Source organism: Vicia villosa, linkage group LG5 (assembly GCF_029867415.1).
Source record: "Vicia villosa cultivar HV-30 ecotype Madison, WI linkage group LG5, Vvil1.0, whole genome shotgun sequence".
Classification (NCBI taxonomy): Eukaryota; Viridiplantae; Streptophyta; class Magnoliopsida; order Fabales; family Fabaceae; genus Vicia; species Vicia villosa.
The window spans coordinates 5,737,448-5,759,019 of NC_081184.1; the positions used below are offsets into that span (position 1 = coordinate 5,737,448).

The 21,572-nt window shown below is 32.2% G+C and overlaps 1 protein-coding gene across 2 annotated transcripts in view; it reads right to left on the reverse strand.

The window, feature by feature from the left end:
• LOC131601232 (uncharacterized) overlaps window positions 1-21,572 on the reverse strand; it is a 29,309-nt gene that overhangs the window by 4,555 nt on the left and 3,182 nt on the right. For both annotated transcript variants that reach the window (XM_058873008.1, XM_058873007.1), the window contains exons 3-17: window positions 8,906-11,761; window positions 8,163-8,639; window positions 7,113-7,791; window positions 5,423-5,616; window positions 5,256-5,339; window positions 4,984-5,070; window positions 4,682-4,774; window positions 4,248-4,340; window positions 3,929-4,021; window positions 3,634-3,720; window positions 2,922-3,014; window positions 2,084-2,169; window positions 1,820-1,910; window positions 951-1,036; window positions 746-836 (exon numbers count right to left, since the gene is read on the reverse strand). In XM_058873008.1, coding sequence (XP_058728991.1) covers window positions 746-836; window positions 951-1,036; window positions 1,820-1,910; window positions 2,084-2,169; window positions 2,922-3,014; window positions 3,634-3,720; window positions 3,929-4,021; window positions 4,248-4,340; window positions 4,682-4,774; window positions 4,984-5,070; window positions 5,256-5,339; window positions 5,423-5,616; window positions 7,113-7,791; window positions 8,163-8,639; window positions 8,906-11,761 — 5,190 coding nt within the window. The remainder of the gene's footprint in view (window positions 1-745; window positions 837-950; window positions 1,037-1,819; window positions 1,911-2,083; window positions 2,170-2,921; window positions 3,015-3,633; window positions 3,721-3,928; window positions 4,022-4,247; window positions 4,341-4,681; window positions 4,775-4,983; window positions 5,071-5,255; window positions 5,340-5,422; window positions 5,617-7,112; window positions 7,792-8,162; window positions 8,640-8,905; window positions 11,762-21,572) is intronic.

Consider the following 21,572-nt stretch of genomic DNA (forward strand, 5'->3'; position numbering starts at 1 on the left):
AATAATATCATTCATTACTAAGTAATATCTTAAATTATAAAACTCAACACCGTTGTTGGCCATTTTTCATTCTTCCATCGTAAGGATGGTTTTTGACCATATTTGCCTAGAAATCACCCCTCAACATCGTTTTTTTCTTCTCTTTTTATTTAAATAAGTGGTTATCCATATAGATTTTCTTATTCTTTTCCGTGTTTATAGTTTTTATCGTCTTGTGCGGTGTTTGTTGGTTTTCCCGTCTTAGTACTACGTTTGTTGGTTTTCCCGTCTTAGTACAGTGTTTCTGGTTCAGATTAACACATTCACTTCAAATCAGTGTAGATCGGAGGAAGACTTGAACGTCAATGTTGCAGATCCAAAAATATGAATATTCTTGTGCCTTATATTTTGTCATATTTGTAGGCACTTTCATGTTGCCGTTATATGCTATTAACCTAGGTGTTGCAAGATTGTTTACAGATTCACCTTTTTTAGTTTTTAGCAATCTTGAATTTGTAATTATCTATGTATTTTTTCAATTTGAATGAATGAATATCTTTTTAATAAAAAAAGTAATATCTTAAATTATTTAATGAGTATCATGCATAAGAATGTTTAAGGGAATTCAACACAAAAAAAAATCAAAGAAATGCCTTTAGTTTAGGAGTTAAGTTGTAGTAAAGTTTTAAAGACGCGCTTGAAGTAAAATCTATATTCTTTTTAGTTTTACATGCTCAATTAGGCTATAATGTAATACATGATATACCTGAGAGGTTTTTGTTATACTCTTGTTTTTTTCAAGTGGATCTTGTTGGTTTATCAAACCTTGTTGATTCGTTGATCGTTCCTTCTCAAACTCCTGTATTAAGAACTAATGCATTAGTTATATTTGTATGATTAACCTCAATATATATATATATATATATATATATATATATATATATTTATGTATATTCTATATTAGATTACTTTCCTGAGAGGGTTTGACGACTTCTCCAAGTGGAACTTGTTGGTTTATCAAACCTTGTTGACTCGTTGGTTGTTCTTTTTCCAATTCCTATATTAAGAACAAATATATTTGTGATATAAAACTAATAATAATATCATTCATTACTAAGTAATATCTTAAATTATAAAACTCAACACCGTTTTTGGCTATTTTTCAATCTTCCATCGTATGGATGGATTTTGACCATATTTGGCTAGAAATCACCCCTCAACATCATTTTTTTCTTCCCTTTTTATTTAAATAAGTGGTTATCCATATAGATTTTCTTCTTCTTTTGTGTGTTTATAGTTTTTATAGTCTTGTGCGGTGTTTGTTGGTTTTCACGTCTTAGTACAACGTTTGTTAGTTTTCCCGTCTCAATACAGTGTTTCTGGTTCAGATTGACACATTCACTTCAAATCATTGTAGATCTGAGGAAGACTTGAACGTCAATGTTGCAGATCCAGAAATATGAATATTCTTGTGCCTTTTTTTGGTCATATTTGTAGGCACTTTCATGTTGCCGTTGTATGCTATTAACCTAGGTGCTGCAAGTTTGTTTGCAGGTTCACCTTTTTTTGTTTTTAGCAATCTTGAATTTGTAATGATCGATGTATTTTTTTCAATTTGAATGTATAAATATCTTTATAATAAAAAAAATAATATCTTAAATTATTTAATGAGTATCATGCATAAGAATGTTTAAGGGAATTCAACACAAAAAAAAAATCAAAGAAATGCCTTTAGTTTAGGAGTTAAGTTGTAGTAAAGTTTTAAAGACACGCTTGAAGTAAAATCTATATTCTTTTTAGTTTTACATGCTCAATTAGGCTATAATATAATATTATATACCTGAGAGGTTTTTGTTATACTCTTATTTTTTTCTAGTGGATCTTTTTGGTTTATTAAACCTTGTTGATCCGTTGATCGTTCCTTCTCAAACTCCTGTATTAAGAACTAATGCATTAGTTATATTTGTATGATTAACCTCACTATAAATAATGATATATATATATATATATATATATATATATATATATATATATATATATATATATATATATATATATATATATATATATATATATATATATATATATCTATATTAGATTACTTTCCTGAGAGGGTTTGACAATTTCTCCAAGTGGAACTTGTTGGTTTATAAAACCTTGTTGACTCGTTGGTTTTTCTTTTTCCAATTCCTATATTAAGAACAAATATATTTGTGATATAAAACTAATAATAATATCATTCATTACTAAGTAATATCTTAAATTATAAAACTCAACACCGTTGTTGGCCATTTTTCATTCTTCCATCGTAAGGATGGTTTTTGACCATATTTGCCTAGAAAACACCCCTCAACATCGTTTTTTCTTCTCTTTTTATTTAAATAAGTGGTTATCCATATAGATTTTCTTATTCTTTTCTGTGTTTATAGTTTTTATCGTCTTGTGCTGTGTTTGTTGGTTTTCCCGTCTTAGTACAGTGTTTCTGGTTCAGATTGACACATTCACTTCAAATCAGTGTAGATCGGAGGAAGACTTGAACGTCAATGTTGCAGATCCAGAAATATGAATATTCTTGTGCCTTTTATTTTGTCATATTTGTAGGCACTTTCATGTTGCCGTTGTATGCTATTAACGTAGGTGTTGCAAGATTGTTTGCAGATTCACCTTTTTTAGTTTTTAGCAATCTTGAAATTGTAATTATCTATGTATTTTTTCAATTTGAATGAATGAATATCTTTTTAATAAAAAAAGTAATATCTTAAATTATTTAATGAGTATCATGCATAAGAATGTTTAAGGGAATTCAACACAAAAAAATCAAAGAAATGCCTTTAGTTTAGGAGTTAAGTTGTAGTAAAGTTTTAAAGACGCGCTTGAAGTAAAATCTATATTCTTTTTAGTTTTACATGCTCAATTAGGCTATAATGTAATACATGATATACCTGAGAGGTTTTTGTTATACTCTTGTTTTTTTCAAGTGGATCTTGTTGGTTTATCAAACCTTGTTGATTCGTTGATCGTTCCTTCTCAAACTCCTGTATTAAGAACTAATGCATTAGTTATATGAAACTAATAATATTAGTATCTCGAATATTAGTATTTGTATGATTAACCTCAAAATATATATATATATATATATATATATATATATATATATATATATATATATATATATATATATATATATATATATATATATATATATATATATATAAGGAGGGATATTCTTATTCCAAGAGTAAGTTATCAAGACTTACTCCTCATCATCACTATTGATTCTAATAAGTAATTAAATGTGGAGACAAAAAAATAATACTCATTAACTTTATTCATTAGACTGAGAAGAATCAATGGTCATGATGAGGAGTAAGTCTTGATAACTTACTCTTGGAGTAAGAATATCCCTCCTCTATATAGATCAGATTCATTCATATGTTCTCACATAAAAATGTCATTCTCATATGATATATATATATATATATATATATATATATATATATATATATATATATATATATATATATATATATATATATATATATATATATATATATAGTTTGGATGACCCTAAGTTTTATTTTAGTGAGAATAAAAAACAATAATCAAAAGAATCTATGTTTGAATGCATTAAAAGTTTAATTTCTGTAAACTCACACTCACATGCGATGATCTGGCTAACTCTAAATGAGTTGGGGCTGTTATTTTCTGGAAAATTGTTAATGTAGTTCCATCTCCAACACCCTGCATAAAATAAAAGCATGCTTAAGTTGGTAATATAATTCAATTCCTACATTTAAAAGAGTTAAATAGAAAATATAAAATTCTAGAGAGATGCCTTTAATTTACGAGTTCAGTTGTAATAAATTTTTAAAAATGCGCTTGAAGTAAAATTGATATATTTTTTTAGTTTAACATGCTCAAATAAGTCATAATGTAATACATTATATACCTGATAAGTTTTGGTTATAGTCTTGTTTTTTTCAAGTGGATCTTGTTGGTTTATCAATCCTTGTTGATTTGTTGGTTGTTCCTTTTCAAATTCCTGTATTAAGAACAAATGCATTAGTGATATGATACTAATAATTAATTATATTCTTTACTAAGTTAGACCTTTAACTATTAGCTGAGTATTACGCATAGGAATATTCAACAGAATTTAATATGGTCTTTAAATTACTTTTGAATTTGTTGGTAATATTGCTACTGATGTTGTTGGTATTTTTTAAAGATTAACTATATAAATATATATTCTATATTACATTACTTGCCTGAGAGGGTTTGACGATAGTAGTGATTTCTTCAAGTAGATCGTGTTGGTTTATCAAACCTTGTTGACTTGCTGGTTGTTCTTTTTCCAATTTCTGTATTAATAACAACTATATTTGTGATATAAAACTAATATTTAATAACATTTATTACTAAGTAATACCTTAAACTATTTGACGAGTATCATACATAAGAATGTTAGGAAATTTACAAATGATATTATTAATATTTCAAATATTAGTAGTTGTAAGAATAGCTCATTTTATATATATATATATATATATATATATATATATATATATATATATATATATATATATATATATATATATATATATATATATATATATATATATATATATATATATATATATATATATATAGAGAGAGAGAGAGAGGGAGAGAGGTGTGTGTTATACAATGTTATATTACTTGCCTGAGGGAATTTGACGGTAGTAGTGATTTCTATAAGTGCATTTTGTTGCGTTTTCAAACCATGTTGGCTCATTAGTTGTTTTTTTTTCAACTCCTGTATTAAGAACAAATACATTAATGATATAAAACTAATAATCAATAACATTCATTACTAAATAAGACTTTAACTTATTGAATGAGTATTATGCATAAAAATATTTAAGTGAATTCAACATTATTTGCAAATTATTTTTGAATGAAGCTTATTATCAATATCTAATTTCACACACACACATATAGAGAGTATAAAAACAATAAACTCACACCCACTTCGGATGCACTGGCTAACACTAAATGAGTTGAAACTGTTATTTTCTGAGTATTTGTTAATGCATGTCCTTCTTCAACACCCTGCATAAAATTAAAACATGTTTAAGTTGGTAGTATATTTCAATTCCTACATTGAAAAGAATAAAACAAATTGAGATGCCTTTCTTTAGGGGTTAAGTTGTAGTAAGTTTTTAAAGAACCATTTGAAGTTAAACCTGAGAGGGTTTAACATGCACAATTAGGAGATACTATTTTACATTATGAACCTGAGAGGGTTTATGAGTAGTATTGATTGTTCCATGTAGATCTTGTTGGTTTTCTTGTTGACTCGTTGGTTGTTCTTTCTCCAACTGTTGTATTAAAAACAAATGCATTATTGATATAAAACTAATAATTAATAACATCCATTTTGAATAAATAGGTTTATATTAACCTGTGAAGAAGTCGACTCGTGTCCTAATACTGCTCCATGTTCAGTCCCAATACCAACAGCAGTATCTTTTTTGGTTTCAGCTCTTGGATTTTCATTACCAATATCTTTTAATTGTTTCTGATCTTTGGTCTTACCTCTTAATTGTCTTGATTGCTCAAATGCTCTCGCAAATAAGTTTTTAAGATATGGATCAACTATTCAAAAATAGTATAGATTAAAATTACTAGATAATAAGTCATAAACATAACAATAAAATCAAAAATTGTTTTTATATTTTAAAATAGGCTTAATTGCACTTTTTATCTTTTTATTTTAATTTTTATAATACTTTAGTCTCCTTTAAAAAAATCAGTTTTTTGTCCTTTAGTTTCATATTTTCTTGAATTTTTTGTAATCTTCCTTATTTTTTTTCTAGTTGTCACATCATTTTATGACGTGACACTAACATAACAATGATCATGTGGCATCACGTTGTGGCGTAGTGCCACATGGTCATTATCCTGTCTGTGTCACGTCAAAAATTATAATGACAACTAGACAAAACTGAAGGGAGACCACAAAAATTTCAAGAAATACGAAACTGGATGATCAAAAAGCTGAATTTTTTTTAAAAGGAGATTAAAAGTGCATTTAAGTCTTTAAAATATTTGTAAAGAAAAAAATATTATTTATTAAACTGACTCTATCAATCATTTTACAACTATTTCAGAGGAGTTTTAAAACTGGTTCATTGAATTTCATGGACACAACTGCTTATCTGTCTATACCAAATAATTAAAATTTTACCACTTTTATAAAGCTATTTATGGTTTTAAATTGCGGACCGCATCACCTAATACGGTCGCAATATTGCGGTTCCGGTAGTGTGTGCATTTGCATTAGGCCGCAATTGCGGTGTGATTGTAAATCATAATAAAAACCGCATTATGACATCGCATCGTATCAAGCCGCATCAGACCGCAAGAGATTATGCAATATTCGCAAAAATCATTTGATCTATCTTCTTTTTAAATTATTTGGTAGATTTAAGATATATTTTAAAAGGATTAGTTATATTTAAAAGGTGACGGAATATTAATGATATATATATATATATATATATATATATATATATATATATATATATATATATATATATATATATATATATATATATATATATATATATATATATATATATATATGTATGAAAATTTAAAGAGGAAATGGAAGACGTGTGAATTCAAAAATAAATAATAAAATATCATATTTTATGTTCATAAATATGAATTCACGCCACAACGACCATATTCAGCATCGCAACAACCACAATAATCGCAATCACAATGACTGCAACCGCAACCGCATCCGCAGCCGCAACCGCAATTTAAAACCATAAAGCTATTATTAGTAAGGATATTCTCTGGTAGTTCTGGGGTAAGAAGTATAGGTAGAATAAGTTATGGAAAATTTTCTCAAAGGTTCTGAAGATGTATTTGGAAAGCCAACCATGAATCAAGTAAGATGAAAAAGTAATATTCAAATAGAGTGCGACATATACATGTGTGAATATTCTAGAGGATTTTTTTGGTAGTGTGAACATGAATTTCCTAAATCCACAGAAGAGTTACAAAAACTAAACACTGCATGATATGTAATTTATTAAAATCATCATGTAATGGTTTCAAAAAGTAATGGGTATAGTGTGTACCTATGCCAATTTCAATGAGTAAAAGCCAATATGAGAAATAATTAGTTGTGGCTGAAGTCAAAGAGAGATTTCTGCAATTTTCTACAACACGACTGCGTACTTCCTGAAATTGAGTTTCTTGGGTGCGGAAGAGGCTTGGTAGGTTTTCAAGTACTACCACTTGTAATATTGGTAACTTGACTTTTTGATCAGCTTCACTTTTAAATATTTCTTCTAACTCATGTGCTTCCCTTATCATCAAAGCTATTAACCGAGGAAGTAACTTGACCGAAAAGACACATTTTAATTTGTGACACTTTATTACAACAAGTATTCGTAGCTTTGGAAAGCATGTTATATTTTGAATCTGCCTGTCATCTTTGATGATGTACTTCAACTCATCGCAATTTTCGATTCTTAGATAAACCAATTGTGGTAAGCATATGGAAATAGAAGTAGAGAAAGCTATTTCCAATCTTTCACAACGCACAATTATCATTTGTTTAAGGTTTTGTAGGGAAAAAGAATTTTCAGGACCCACAAAAAGGCAAGTCATATTATGAAGATCTTGTAGCTCAGACTTTTGCAACCCCAAGTTCATTGGTTGTCTTTCTATTTCATTGTGACTAATAATATTTTCTGCTTTGGAGTTATGTACCACGAGACTTTTTAAAGGAATAAAATTTTCCAAGCTCAAATCCTACATGTACATAAAATTTGGTTTCATTATTTTTATGAAAATGATATAAAAGAATTGACTCTATTAGTAAAAGAAAATATCTTAAGTGCATTATAGCATACATTTTTTTGTAGTAATTCATACTTTTCATATTTTTTTCATTAATTTTGGAAATCACATAAACATCTACTTGATTCCACTTTATTTGGTTGGAATGTGGTAATAATGATAATAAGTACTTAATTTTGAAAACACTTTTATTTCATTTATAATACATGAAAATATTACTTTCACCAAGTAATTGTCATTTGCAATCCAATAACATTCTTTAAGTAAAATTGGAATAAATGATTATTTTGGCAAACAACAAAGATATAAAGAAACAGGGATACCTGTATGACTGTATTATCCGGAGAACATTCCACGAGTTCAAGTTCAATCAAAGGTGGAAATGTTGTGCGATATCGTTTAGGACATATAGCAACAAAATTTTCCAGATTGCAGAGTTGAAGACATTGTAAAACTGGAAGATGAAGGTGAATCTTGTTCTGGTTAGGATGGTCATCATTGTATTCGTAGTGTCCAAATATGTATTTCAATTTCTTGCAATCTTGAATGAAAAGCCTTTTTAATTTTGGGAAGACATTGCCCCAAGTAATGTCATCACTTTCATCTCCAACGTCTACTATTATGTACTGCAATTCATCACAGTTCTCAATTCTCAAAGTTTCCACCATCATTCGTTCACTAATAGAAAGCATAAACACAGAACTTAGCTTCGAAGAACCAGACAACGTCATCTCTTTAACATTGCACGTGATACTTGAATGTATTGGAAGGCATTGAGCACGTTTCCATATATAAAGGAACTGAAAATCAAATCAAACATTACCATACAACTTAGACTTACAAGTTATGGAAATGCAAGTCACTTTGATAAGTTAAAAGACTAATTTTAACTTTCAATATTATGTGTTTTATTTATGAAAACGTTTTTATTTTTATTTGTAAGATATTAAAACATTAATTACTTCAACTAATTGTCAGTTGCAATCTTACAATTTTTTTCAAGTAAAGGTGAAATAATTGATTGATTGTTTTGGCAAACAAGAAAAATATATGGAAACAGGAATACCTCCGCGAATGTATTATTCAGAGAGCAAAAAATGAGCTTAAGTTGTATCAAATTTGGAAATGTTGTGCGATATTGTTCAGGACATATGGAGACTAAACTTCGCAGATAGTCAAGATTGATGCATTGTAATTCTGGAAGAAGAAGGTGAACTGCATTGTGGTTTGGATGGTCATCGACGTAGTTCCCAAAAATGTATTTCAATTCCGTGCAATTTTTAACAGAAAGTGTTTTCAATTTTGGGAATATCCAACGCAGTATATGTTTTAGTGAACCGAGTTCAACATGTTGATATTTCCCAAATATATATTTGAGCTTATCACATCCGCTTACTGTTATAGCTTCTAGTACTGGAAGGTCTTGAGAGGAAAGCAAAGGAAGTATTGATTCTAATTGGCAACATCTGTCAACTTCAAGAACTTTTAGTTTTGGAAACATTGGAACATAACGCTTGTTATATTTATAATCGTCATCTATTTCTTCTCTTAATTCCTTTTCTCCTCTTTCATCTTTTATTATCTTTGTCAAATTCTCACAACCAACTATTTCCAATTTCTCTAGCAGCATCAGGTTCTGAGAAGTTAACAATGAAGAGAGGTTAAACAACATTGCGCATTTTTGAAGAATCACGGTCTTTAGATTGCAGTGATTTAGCTGGAAAGTAGACAATCTTTGAAGCTTTTTACAGTAACGTATTGATAGCGTCTCCAATTTCTTCAAAGAATCAAAAGAAAGAGAACCATTGAATAGTACTTCCAAACTTTCCATTTCATCTAGTTCTAGTACAACTAACTTGGACAATATTACTCTTGGAACTTGAATACCATTTGTGTCAATGAGACACTTTAATTGTGAAAGATTGCTCATACGAAGCTCAACGAGATCATTCATACCTTGATCTACATCAACAATATCAGGCACGAGGTTTCTCCATTCCTCCTTAATTGAAGTTCCATTTAGTTGAAAACTATCTGATTTTTGCATGCAATACTTGATTGTTTCTTTTGAAAGAATACGATCATGACCTATAAAAGCCATACATTTTGATAGTAAATAATTGCTCCTACTCCACACCCACCTTGTACCGATACGATACCTTTTCAACTCGGGTATGGTTATTTCATGGCAAGAAGCATTAAAACTATCAATGAAGTATAACTCCTCAAGTTTTGAGCATTTTTTGATAACCTCAAATGGATCATTCGTTGTAATTTCACATTCTTCCAAGTTTAACAATTTAAATCTCCACAACTCTGCAATTTCTTGTGGCAATTCATTGATTTTGCATTTAACCAAATCAAGAGTCTCGAGACGTTTTAGATTTCCAAAAACAGAGATGTCACCTAAATCAACTCCATCAACCAATATAGATCGAATATTTGTCAATGATGGAATTGAACGTGTAAATGATATCGATCTTTTGTCATGACCAATAAAGTACAAAACTTGAAGCTTGCCAATATTTTTAAAAAAAGAATCTGAAACTTCAATACGTTTACAGTCTTCATCTCTTTCCATGTCGAGAACTAGAATCTCAAGTTCGGAACCATACTTATAGGAAAACAAATCTGTGTCCTTCCCTTTACAAAATAAATATTTAATATTTATTTTCCTTTGAACAGATGATTCTTTACCTTTGTTCGACAAATTTACACTTCCAATCTCTTTGTTTTCAATCTCTTGAGCCACTTCACGAACCAACTCATGCACTTTTACATATTCTTCATTGACCTCCATCAATAAACATGAGTCTATGAGTTTGTTTTTGGCTTTAACTACTTGGTCTCGAACATCATTGTAGCTATCATAATCTTCAAAAAAGCCCGATCCAATTCCAAGTCTAGTTAAAATTTCAATAGGAATTTCTTTATCTTCTGGAAATATAGAAGATAAGAGAAATAACCCCTTGGCTTTTTCATCCTTCATATAATCATAGCTAAACTTCAAACATTTATAAATTTCAACCATTTCAGCATCAACATTGTCCTTGGGCACAATCTTCGTCAAGGATTTTAAGGTAGCATCCAACTCCTGCATACGATGTTGTTGGCCCTTTAAACTTCCAGCGAGAACAACAATTGCAACCGGTAATTGTTTGCATTCCTTGGCAATTTTAAATCCTTTAGTGATCAAATTTTTTGAAAGACTATTGCTTATACCGGCATACATTTTGAACATGGTCCATGATTCTTCTTCAGATAAGAGCTCCAATTCAATCTTCTTATCACATTTCATTTTACTGGATATTTGTTTATTCCGTGTAATTATAAGAAATTTACAACCATCGTATTTTCCAGGTTTTGGAATTCCTATTAGATGTAAATCAACAGGTAACTCTTGATCCCATACATTATCCATTATTAGAAGAATTTTCTCACTATTTTCACCATTTTTTATTCGGCTCAATAGTTTCGTCGATCTGTCTGAGTCCCATTCCTTCCATTCCATTCCTAAACTTCGAGCAATAGCATCTTGAACTTTTTTTATATCAGGAGTAAACGACACCGTTGTCTCAATGACGTGAGTGAATTGTGCAGATTCTTTTAGTTCTTCACTAACTTTTTTGGCAAAGGTAGTTTTTCCGATGCCACCCCTCCCTTGCAATACGATTATATGGTTGTTATCATCTTTGAGTGCATGGAGCAGCTGTTTATATTTTGTCTCTCTACTTGGAAAAGAAATGTAATATTTAGACAGAAAACTCTCATGTGCTTTTATTTCTCCTTCGAGCCAAACCTTTTCTTCTTTGATTTCATTAGAAATGCATGTGAAGCAAAATACATCACGTAATTTTGCTAATGTCCCATTTATCGATTTCTCTACACATGTCTTCCCCAAATGAGTTAAACAACTTTCCATCTAAATCAATTTCAACAGATCAAAGTTAGCTATAAATTTTCAAGAAACCTTCAAATAAAGATTTTATAGCGTAGAGTTTGCAAGCAATAAATATAAAATGAAATGTAACATGGTCAAAATAAAATAGAATAAAAAGTTCAGCTATATATAGATGTCGTCGCTTATGTTGGTTTTTTATATTTTGGTAGTTTTACGGTTAGTTTAGTATCTAGTTAATTAGCTTTATCTCAATTGCACATATATATTGTAACATTTAACGCATGGGAGAAAGTTAAACTCTTTTCAACAAATTTACAATTGTCACGTCATCATTGAAAACAATTTAGGTTCTATTCTATCTTTGTTTTCTCAATATTACAGATTCTCTAAACAATGATCCTTTTTTTTGGACCTCTTTCCAAAAATAACAAGGTAAAGAAATTTGTTTAAGATAAAGTATAAACAAATGTTGGAAATATGTATCACTTGAAAGAACTTTTAATATTATATGTATCAGTTAAAATAAATCAAGCATATTCATCTAATTCTCAAACAGTTTAGCAAACATCAGTTTTCTTATCCTGAAGATTGAAGTTTTTGGTTCCTACTTGCATCATGCAGCCCTCTCTTTTATTTCCTTCTCACATTCAATTCTTCGTGCATGAAGCTTTACAAATTACACTCTATTCCTAAAGCTTCTTTTTTCTTCGTATAGTATTGAGTTCACCTACTCAATCTATATCATTCTAGTTGCATTTCTACAGTGTTCTTTACTTCTAGTGGTCGTGCCACTGGTTTTTCTCCATTTCTTTTTCTTGGTAACCGTGGCTTCTGGTGCTGTGTGTTCTTACCAATGGCTTCTATGGCTCGAATATTCCAGACCATACATCGATTGGTTCTTTTCGTAGATGTTTCTATTGTTTTAGATTGGTTATAGAAGTGTTCATTCCTTCTAAGCGTTCAAAGTTTGGGAAATGTTTCGGTTTTGATAGATTTTTCGAGGTCAAGAATGTCTGCAAACTTGAAATAAGATTAAGTCGACATATGGATCAACTCGTTCAAGCTGAGGATTAACATTACAAAGTTTTCTACATGCTTACAGCCCAGCTTTTATAACCCACAAGCTATAAATCTCCACCTTGGAACAAATTTTAAACCTTGAAACAAACTAGCTTTTATTATGCAGCTTTATCAGTTGCATACAGTGGAAAAACTTTCAACTTGGCAATATCTTGGGGATCATATCAGCAACATTGTCATCAATCAAAACCTTCAACATGTGGACTTCTTCACGCTCGACTATATTGACGAAATGCAACCTCACATCAAAGTGTTTGATTCACTCATGATATGCTAAATTTTTTGATAGGTGTATTGCATTTTGACTATCACATTTAATAGTGATTGCTTGACCTTGAAGTTTAAACTTGTTAGTAAAACCTTCAAGTCACAATGCTTCTTTGAGAGTCTCAGTGAGGGCAATGTATTATGCTTCAGTGGTTGATAGAGCAATAACCTTATAAAGTGTTGCTTTTCAACTGATTATTGTCCCAAACATAGTGAAAACATATCAAAAAAGAGATTTTTTGGAATCCATACAACCTTTATAGTTAGGGTCGACAAATCCTTTGATTTCTGCTTTTCTATCATCACCTCTAACTCCACCATAAATCAGGACTCTTCCCAGAGATTCTTTTATGTACCTAAGAATTCACTTTAATACTTTCCAGTGCGCCTTTCCAGGATTGATAATCATATACCTGCTTACAAGGCTCACTGCATATGCTATGTCTAGCCTAGTACATACCATAGCTTACATCAAAGAACCTACTGTGTTAGCATATGGTATGTTATTCATATATGCTCTTTCGTACTCAGTATTAGGACACTTATTTATACTCAGGTTAAATTGATGATTTGTCGGAGATACAACATGCTTTGAAATCGACATATCAAACTTGTCGAGAATCTTCCGTAGGTATGTCTCTTAAGATTAGCATAACCTTGATTGGTTTTTATCTCTCCGGATGCCAGTCCCAAGGATTATGGTGCTAGTACCAAGATCCTTCATCACGAACTCTTGTCCGATTTCAGCCTTTACCCTTAATACATCTTCGACATTGTCGTTGTCTATGAAGATATCATCCGTATAAAGTAACATAATCACAAGTGAACTTCTAGGTCAAAATCTAAAGTACACACAATAGTCGAACTGACTTCAAGTGAAACCTGCGTGTGCCATGAACCTATCGAACCTTCTATTCCATTGTCTGGGAGATTGCTTCAGGCTATAAAATAACCTATTTAGCTTGCACATGTAATCCTCCTTACCCTTTTCTTCATACCTTTCAAGTTGTTTTATGAGGATTGTTTCATCTATATCATCATACAAGAAAGTATTACTCACATTCATTTGTTCCAACTCTAAGTAGAACTTTTCCACCATAGCAAATAGCATTCGAATGGATTTGTGCTTCACGACAAGAGATAGCACATCATTGAAGTCGGCTATTTACTTTTGAGTGAACCACCTAGCGATCAGCCTTGCCTTGTATCTCTTTGACATCACTCACTCGATTCCTTTTTCACCTTGAAGATTGACTAATAGCTGACTAATTTGGCCTCTGTGGGTCTCTTAATCATCTCTGAAGTGTTGTTATCATGAAGAGATTTGATCTCATCTCCATGGCTCTTAGCCATTCAGTATTATCTCGATCCTCATAACTTCCTTACAGTCTCTAGGTTCTTCATCCAGATCCTCACTTATGGAGATTAAGGAAAGAGATGATATATGCATAACCATGTCTCTAAGGTGGTTAGTTGATTCTCCTGGGTCTGTCTAGCTAACAGATACTCATTATCATCCTCCTCATTCGTTTCAACACCTTGTGCTTCTTCTTCGACTTCATCTGGGTTTTGCACTTCAGTATCTACATGCTCCATCTCAATAGGAAACTCCCTTTGTTCCAAGTCTTCTACAGAGATCTTCGAACTTTGACTAATATCCTAAATTTTCTTGAGTCATCTCAGCTTCATTGAAAATTACATCTCAACTTGTGATACACCTCTTGTGACCTCACTCTAGGCACCGTAACCTATAAGCTTTGACTCCTTCAGGGTATCCAAGAAACATGCATATTAGATCTCTACGTTAACGTTTGACCTTGTCTTGCTAATGTGAGCATATGATATGCAACCAAATACTCTAGGTTTGTCAAGGTCTGGTGAATGATCTGATCAAACTTATTCAGGTGTCTTCATTCCCTAGGCAGTTGAAGGACACCTATTTATCACGTAAGTTGCAGTCATGATTGCCTTAGCCCAAAATATTTCTTTAAGCCCATATTAACCAACATGCACCTCACTCTTTTTAGAATGGTTCAATTAAAACTTTTAGCTAAACCATTTTGTTGGGGAGTACCTGCAGTAGTTTTATGCCGTGCAATACCAGACACAACATAATAACTTTCGAAAGCTTCATTGCAAAATTATAGACCATTGTCATTCCTCAACCTCTTGAATTTTCAAAAGTTTCATCCTTAGATTTATGACTGAATACCCATAACTTTCGTGAGTAATAATCAAATATAGATAGAAAATATATTGCACCTGAGTGTGAGGGATTTATTACAAGCCCATAAAGATCAGCATGGAAATAGTCAAGGGATCCATGTGTTCTTTGTTTACCTTTGTTAAACTTCACCCTGCAAGATTTACCAGATGCACAAAGTTCAAAAACTCCAAATTTTCAACCTCGTTAGCACCTAACAGATTTCGCTTTCCCAATTTAACTATGCCCCTTTCACTGACATGACATAGTCTCATGTGCCATAACTCAGTCTTCGACATAGGTTTTTTTGATGCCACATATGTTGAACCACTTACAACCTCATCCTCAAGGGTATATAGGTCTTTCCTCTTGATGCCTCTTAATACTTCCTTCGACCCCCTTATTACGCTTAGGATACTTTGCTCTTCTTTGAAAACATTTCCTTTCTTGTCGAATTCACCAAAATTTCTCTTAAGACTAGGTACGAACCCGACATTAGTCAACAACTTTATTGACTCATCATGAAGCTTGAATTTGACAGATCCATTTCCTGTAATTTTGTAGGCTTTGTTGTTTCCTAACAACACTGATCCATCATTTTGATCACATAATTCCTCAAATACATCACTGTTTGGAAGTCACCACCATAAAAAATATGTGGACCTTTACTCTTCTGCTCCTAAAAATTATCCTTTTACGAGAATTATCCTTTTACGGATAATCTTTCACCAACAGATGATGGAATGTGCTCCTTTCTTTCGTTCAAATCTTTTGAGTACAAGGCTGATTGAACTTCTTCAAAGGTCATGGACTCTCTTCCATAAAAGATGATTTCTTTAAAGTGAGCATGAGATCTTGGTAAATAACACAACATTAGCAACGCTTGATCTTCATCGCTGATGGTAACCTCAATATTCTCTAGATCAAGAATTTGCTTATTGAACATATACAGTTGTTTAGTCAAGATATTGTCATCACTCATTTTGAATGAATACAAAGCTTGCTTCAGGGAGATGTGATTGACTAACGATTTGGTCATGTACAAACCTTCGAGTATTTCCAAAACACCCGCTACCGTCTTCTCCTTCAAAACTTGTCGAAGAACTTTATCACCATGGCTTAAAACGATGTTGTTGTGGGCTTTCTTTATCATTTTTGTCTTCTCCTTCGTTTAAGGGTAGCATCCCTCTTCTCCGTTCCTTTCGACGCTTATAGTAAGCCCTATTGAACAAGGAGGGATTACATCTTAGAGCGCCTTAGGCTGAAATCATTCACTCTAGTGAGTTTCTCAATATTAGACTTTGTTGATAGCATCTCCTCCTCCACACTCACCACACCAATTTGTTGTGAAATCGATGCATAGAAAATAGATTATGATCGATTTCTTTATCAACAAGCTAACCAATAATTGGGAAATAGATAAGAGAGAAAAACGATTCATGTGGTATAAAACCCTGGATCGTTGATTTAATTGCACATTAGGGAACAATGTTTACAATTGAATCTCAACCACACAACTTTCTCCCGTAATTAGAATTCTTTGGAGAAGTAATGACTAGTACACTATTTAAAAAACTAAACTTTAGCTTTCAACTAACATACTAAACAATTGGGATAATAGACTGACCCAATTCAACATGCTAACAACCTAAAATATTTCGACAACTACACTGGCTATTTGAATTCGATAGAGTTTTCTACAACACTAGCTTATAACCCATAAGATACAAAAACCTTAAGGAAATATGTGTGGCATTCCTACAGAGGTATTTCCATACATTATTGGATGATGATGATTTCCCAAAGACTGGTGTTCTCTTTGGGAGAGTTATTCAAGTGAGTCAAGAGTGTGTATCGGGCAAGTTTTTTATTGTAGGAATGGTTTTGGTGTCTATGAAGTTGGGAGCTCTCCTTATGTGGAAGTTAAAGTCATGGTTGATTTTAAGATTTTTTTCGGTTTGGGTAGTTTAAGAAGGTTTCATTCCTTGCTCTTGTTTCTCCTCTTTTTATCAACCTGATGAAGTTGTGGAGTATAATGCAAGTTTAGTACTCAGTGTTCTTGATAATTTTCAAGAAAATTGTGACTTATCAAGCTCATATGATGCTTTTTTGGGTAGTCTAGATGGGAAGAAATATTAAGATAGTAATGGTTTTTCATGTGCTAATTGCCTACTTTGTGTATGATTGGTGTGGATATGGTTGGTAGTGAGGGTGAGGGATTCGATGAAGACAAACAACGAGTAGTTTCTCTTTCTGTTGTTGGGGTCAGGTTTGGATGATTATTTTGCATCCGTCAAAAACTAAAATCAACCAAACTTAATTAATATTTATTTTATTTATTTTTATTACTATGGGGATGACTCATAATAACAATGAGGTTCATAATATTGACGTGTTATTATCCTTTCTATAATTTTAATGGTGGTATTGTGAACTCACAAGAATAGAAGACACACAATATAAAATTTTGAGTATTATTTTTAGTTTGTGATTTAAAATATGATAATGATTATATTAATATCAAATGATATTGGAAATATTATCACGTAATAATAATTTTTTTTCAATAATACAAAATAGTTATTCTTTAGGCTGTTCTAAAATTTTGATATTTTGTTTAAAAAAATTAAAAATAAGTGCATGTGAAATAAGGCCATCCCAATAAATATAAAACCGACTACATCGAACCAACTTATCTCCCAAAACAATTTAATTGAATCCACCAAATATTGAAACTTTATCGGTCAAAATTGGGCTGTAAAAATGAAATTATGATTTGCGTCATATTTAAGTTTTAGACCCAAAACCGATCTAAACCGAGCGCTAGTCCAGCCCTTCTTCAAAGTATCACCTAACACTTTTGTAGATCCTATTAATAATAGAAAATTAGAAGTAAAATCTCATTTATCCTCAAACCATGTTGTGAGACATCATGGCTTCTCAATAACTTTAAATTTAGAGCTGAACCAATTAAATGTCAATATTTGTGATGTTGGGGAAAAGGAGTCTCATTGGGAAATAGTTTTTTTTATCTCTTCCTTGGGAGCTCATGATAGAGAGAGTGGGATAAGTATGTGGAGTGTAGTCTTTCAATTGTTGATGTGCACGTGTCACATTCATTTTTTGGAAGGAAATTTCATGTTCTCTCCTCTTTTGGGTAGTGTGTCCTTCTAGTGGGAATATAGGTTGGGCTTTGACCATGGCCCACTCCTAAATATTTATGAATTGCTAATACCTTTAGTTGGGTTGTCTCAACATCTTCTGTCTCTTTTACACACCCCATCATGGTTGTTACTGACACCTCCCAAAAACGTATCTTTAATAATAGTTTTTTTGTGGATTATATATTCCTCTCACTCGGCTTCGAGTAAGTAGAAGATTTTATTTAGGGAGGGAAATCTTGAGCAACCTCTAACTGTGCTTTATTCACCACTTAGGAGTGTGGATTTAGAGATTAAGGAGCTTAGTTCAAAGCATTTTTTAAAAGATCGTTCAAAGGTGGTTGTCTCTCCCAGTGAATTGTTTTTGAAGCCTTCGTCTCTTAGAGTCCCCACATATTTTGCGGCCTCAGATGCTTCATATTCTCTAGATTGTAGCAAGGCTTCATATTTGTGCGGATTTTACTAATATTGGACGGGCACCAGACTCTCTTTATTTATTGGCTCCACTGCACCAACCTCTCAGACTCTCCACTCCTTTGCTGGATCCAGGTATTGTTAGTCCTCTAACTTTAAATGGTTTTTGTATGCAAGGTAGTGTTCCCATGGTTATACCTAAGGAAGGCTTGAGTTCACAATGACTTAACTTATCCATAAGCCTTAATTGTCCTCCTCATCCACGTGATTTGAGTCACTTACAACCTACTCCTATGCAGGAGCGGCCCAAGGACCAAGCTGTTAAAGCTAGGGCTTTAAGCCTCAAAAGTTTAGGCTTAAAAAATGCCTCAAATTTTTTATTTAGATATAAATATATATAATGAAATTTGAATTACATATATTATTGTAGTTGAATTGTTAATATCTAGGCCTCTTTTCCTGTTGGTATTTAGTTCAACTATTAACAACCACAAAATTAATATTTTGAAATATATTTTAAAGACCTCACTTTAAAATTTATTTTAGGCCTCTAAACGGGTTGGGTCGGCCTTGCTCCTCTATTTTCCAATTTTTTGGATTCTTTAGATAGTAAGAAAGCGACCAACATTTTTAAAGAAGCCAAATATTTAGGTTGTTCTTTTGTGCATAGTTCTCAAGATGTTATTGAGCACCTAGTGGGTATGGAAAAAAGGGATAGATAATTAAGGCCAACTAGAATGTATAGGAGTTGTGTCTGATATTGATTGGATATTTAAATAATCGTGGGTTGGAAGGTAGGATTAAACAGAGCAACGTGAGAGAGCTCATTATTTCTAAGTTATTGACTTCTTAGAGATTCGGGAAACTAAGATAGGTGAAGTATTTGAATCATTTGTCCATGCTTTGTAAGTTAAATCCTTTTGTGATTACAACTATTATGGGTCATTCCGTAATAGCGGTGGTCTACTCTCTATTTGGTGTAGTTCAAAGGGATCATCTCTCTCTTTTATTTTTGTTAATCTTGGGTACCTAGGTGTTTGTCTAGTGTGGGGGATGGCTAAATCTATTTGTTTTGTTGTTAATATCTATTATAAATGTAGCCCTAGAGAAAAAAGGGATTTGCGGAGGGATCTCATATTAAGGAGAGAAAATCTTGGAGGGGAGGTGTGGTGATTTTTAAGTTATTTCAATTCTACCTCTTCTTTTTCAGAAAGAGTTATATAGGGTGGCTCTGTTCATAATTTTAGTAAAATTGATTTCCTTGGTTTTAGTAACTTCATCGGTGAGATGGATTTTCTTGATCTTTCCCTTCATGGTAGGAGTATCCACCTTATGGTGCAGCTGTCAGTCATATGGATAAGATTCTTATATCTTGTGGTTGGTGGGAGTTGTGGGAACAACTACTCATTAGGATATGTCTAGAGATGTGTTAAATCGATGTCATATTATTCTTAGTTATTCCAATAAATTATGGGGTCTGAAGCCTTTCTGTTTGAATAACCATTGGCTTTCTTATCCTCGTCTCCATGAGGTCGTGCTTAGTAGTTGGACTAACTTCCATTTCTATGGTTCAAAAACGTTTGTCATGAAATTGAATCTTAAAGCCCTTAAAGGTGCTTTGAAATCTTGGAATCATCATATTTTTGGTAATCTTGATACTCATATTGCTTTTTTGAGGGAAGAAGTTGATTCTTTAGATGATAGAGTTGAGCAAGAGGGCTTTCTATGGAGGACATTGACTCTAGGAAGAATGTGGTGTTAGATCTATAGTCTCTTCTTCAAATTAAATATGCTAAGCTTTTTCATATAGCAAGAGTTAAATGGCTTTAGGAGGGTGATTCTAATACTAGTTATTTTCATGCTTGCATTAAGAGCAGGTCTAAGAGGAATGCAATTTTATCTCTTAAGGCAGGTGATGCTTGGGTGGAAGGAGTCTCGGAGTTTCTCCAAGAGGTGGTTAATTTTATCTCTAATCACTTTAGATAACATCTCCTTTACTGGCCCAGGTTGAATGGGGGTCCCTTTTCCATCTATCTTAGAGGGTGATTATGATAGTCTCACGACCCCCTTTCTCCTTGTCGAGATTGCTTGAGTGGTGTCTCTGTGTGATGGTAACAAGATTCTTGGTCCTAATGGGTTCAATCTCTCCTTTTTTACGAGGTTATGGCCCCTTCTTGGGGATGACATTAGGAATATGTTTGAGCAATTCCACCTGTTTACTTCTCTCCCTTATGACTTCATATCATTCTTTGTGACCTTGATTTCTAAGGTCAATTCCCCATCTAAGATGAGATATTTTCAGTCTATTTCCTTGGTATGGTCTCCCTATATACTCTTGAATAAAGTTTTTATGGGTAGGCTCGAGGGTGTTATGGATAAACTTATTTCTTCTAACAAATCGGCTTTCCTAAAAGGTATATTCCTAGAGGATAAGGTGTAGCCGTTAATGATTCGCTGGATCTAGCCAAGAAGAGTATAAAGTCTTGCTTCATTTTTTAAGTTAATTTTGAGAAAGCTTATGACTCGACTTATTGGTCTTTTCTAGATTATGTGCACTCTAGATTTAGTTTTAGTGTTATGTGGATAAGTTGGATCCATGCATGTGTTTTTTTTTGTAATCTTGCAGTCTTGGTAAATGGCTGCCTGACCCAAAAAATCAGTATCTAAAGGGGGTTGAAGCAAGGAGACCCTATGGCTCCATTCGTCT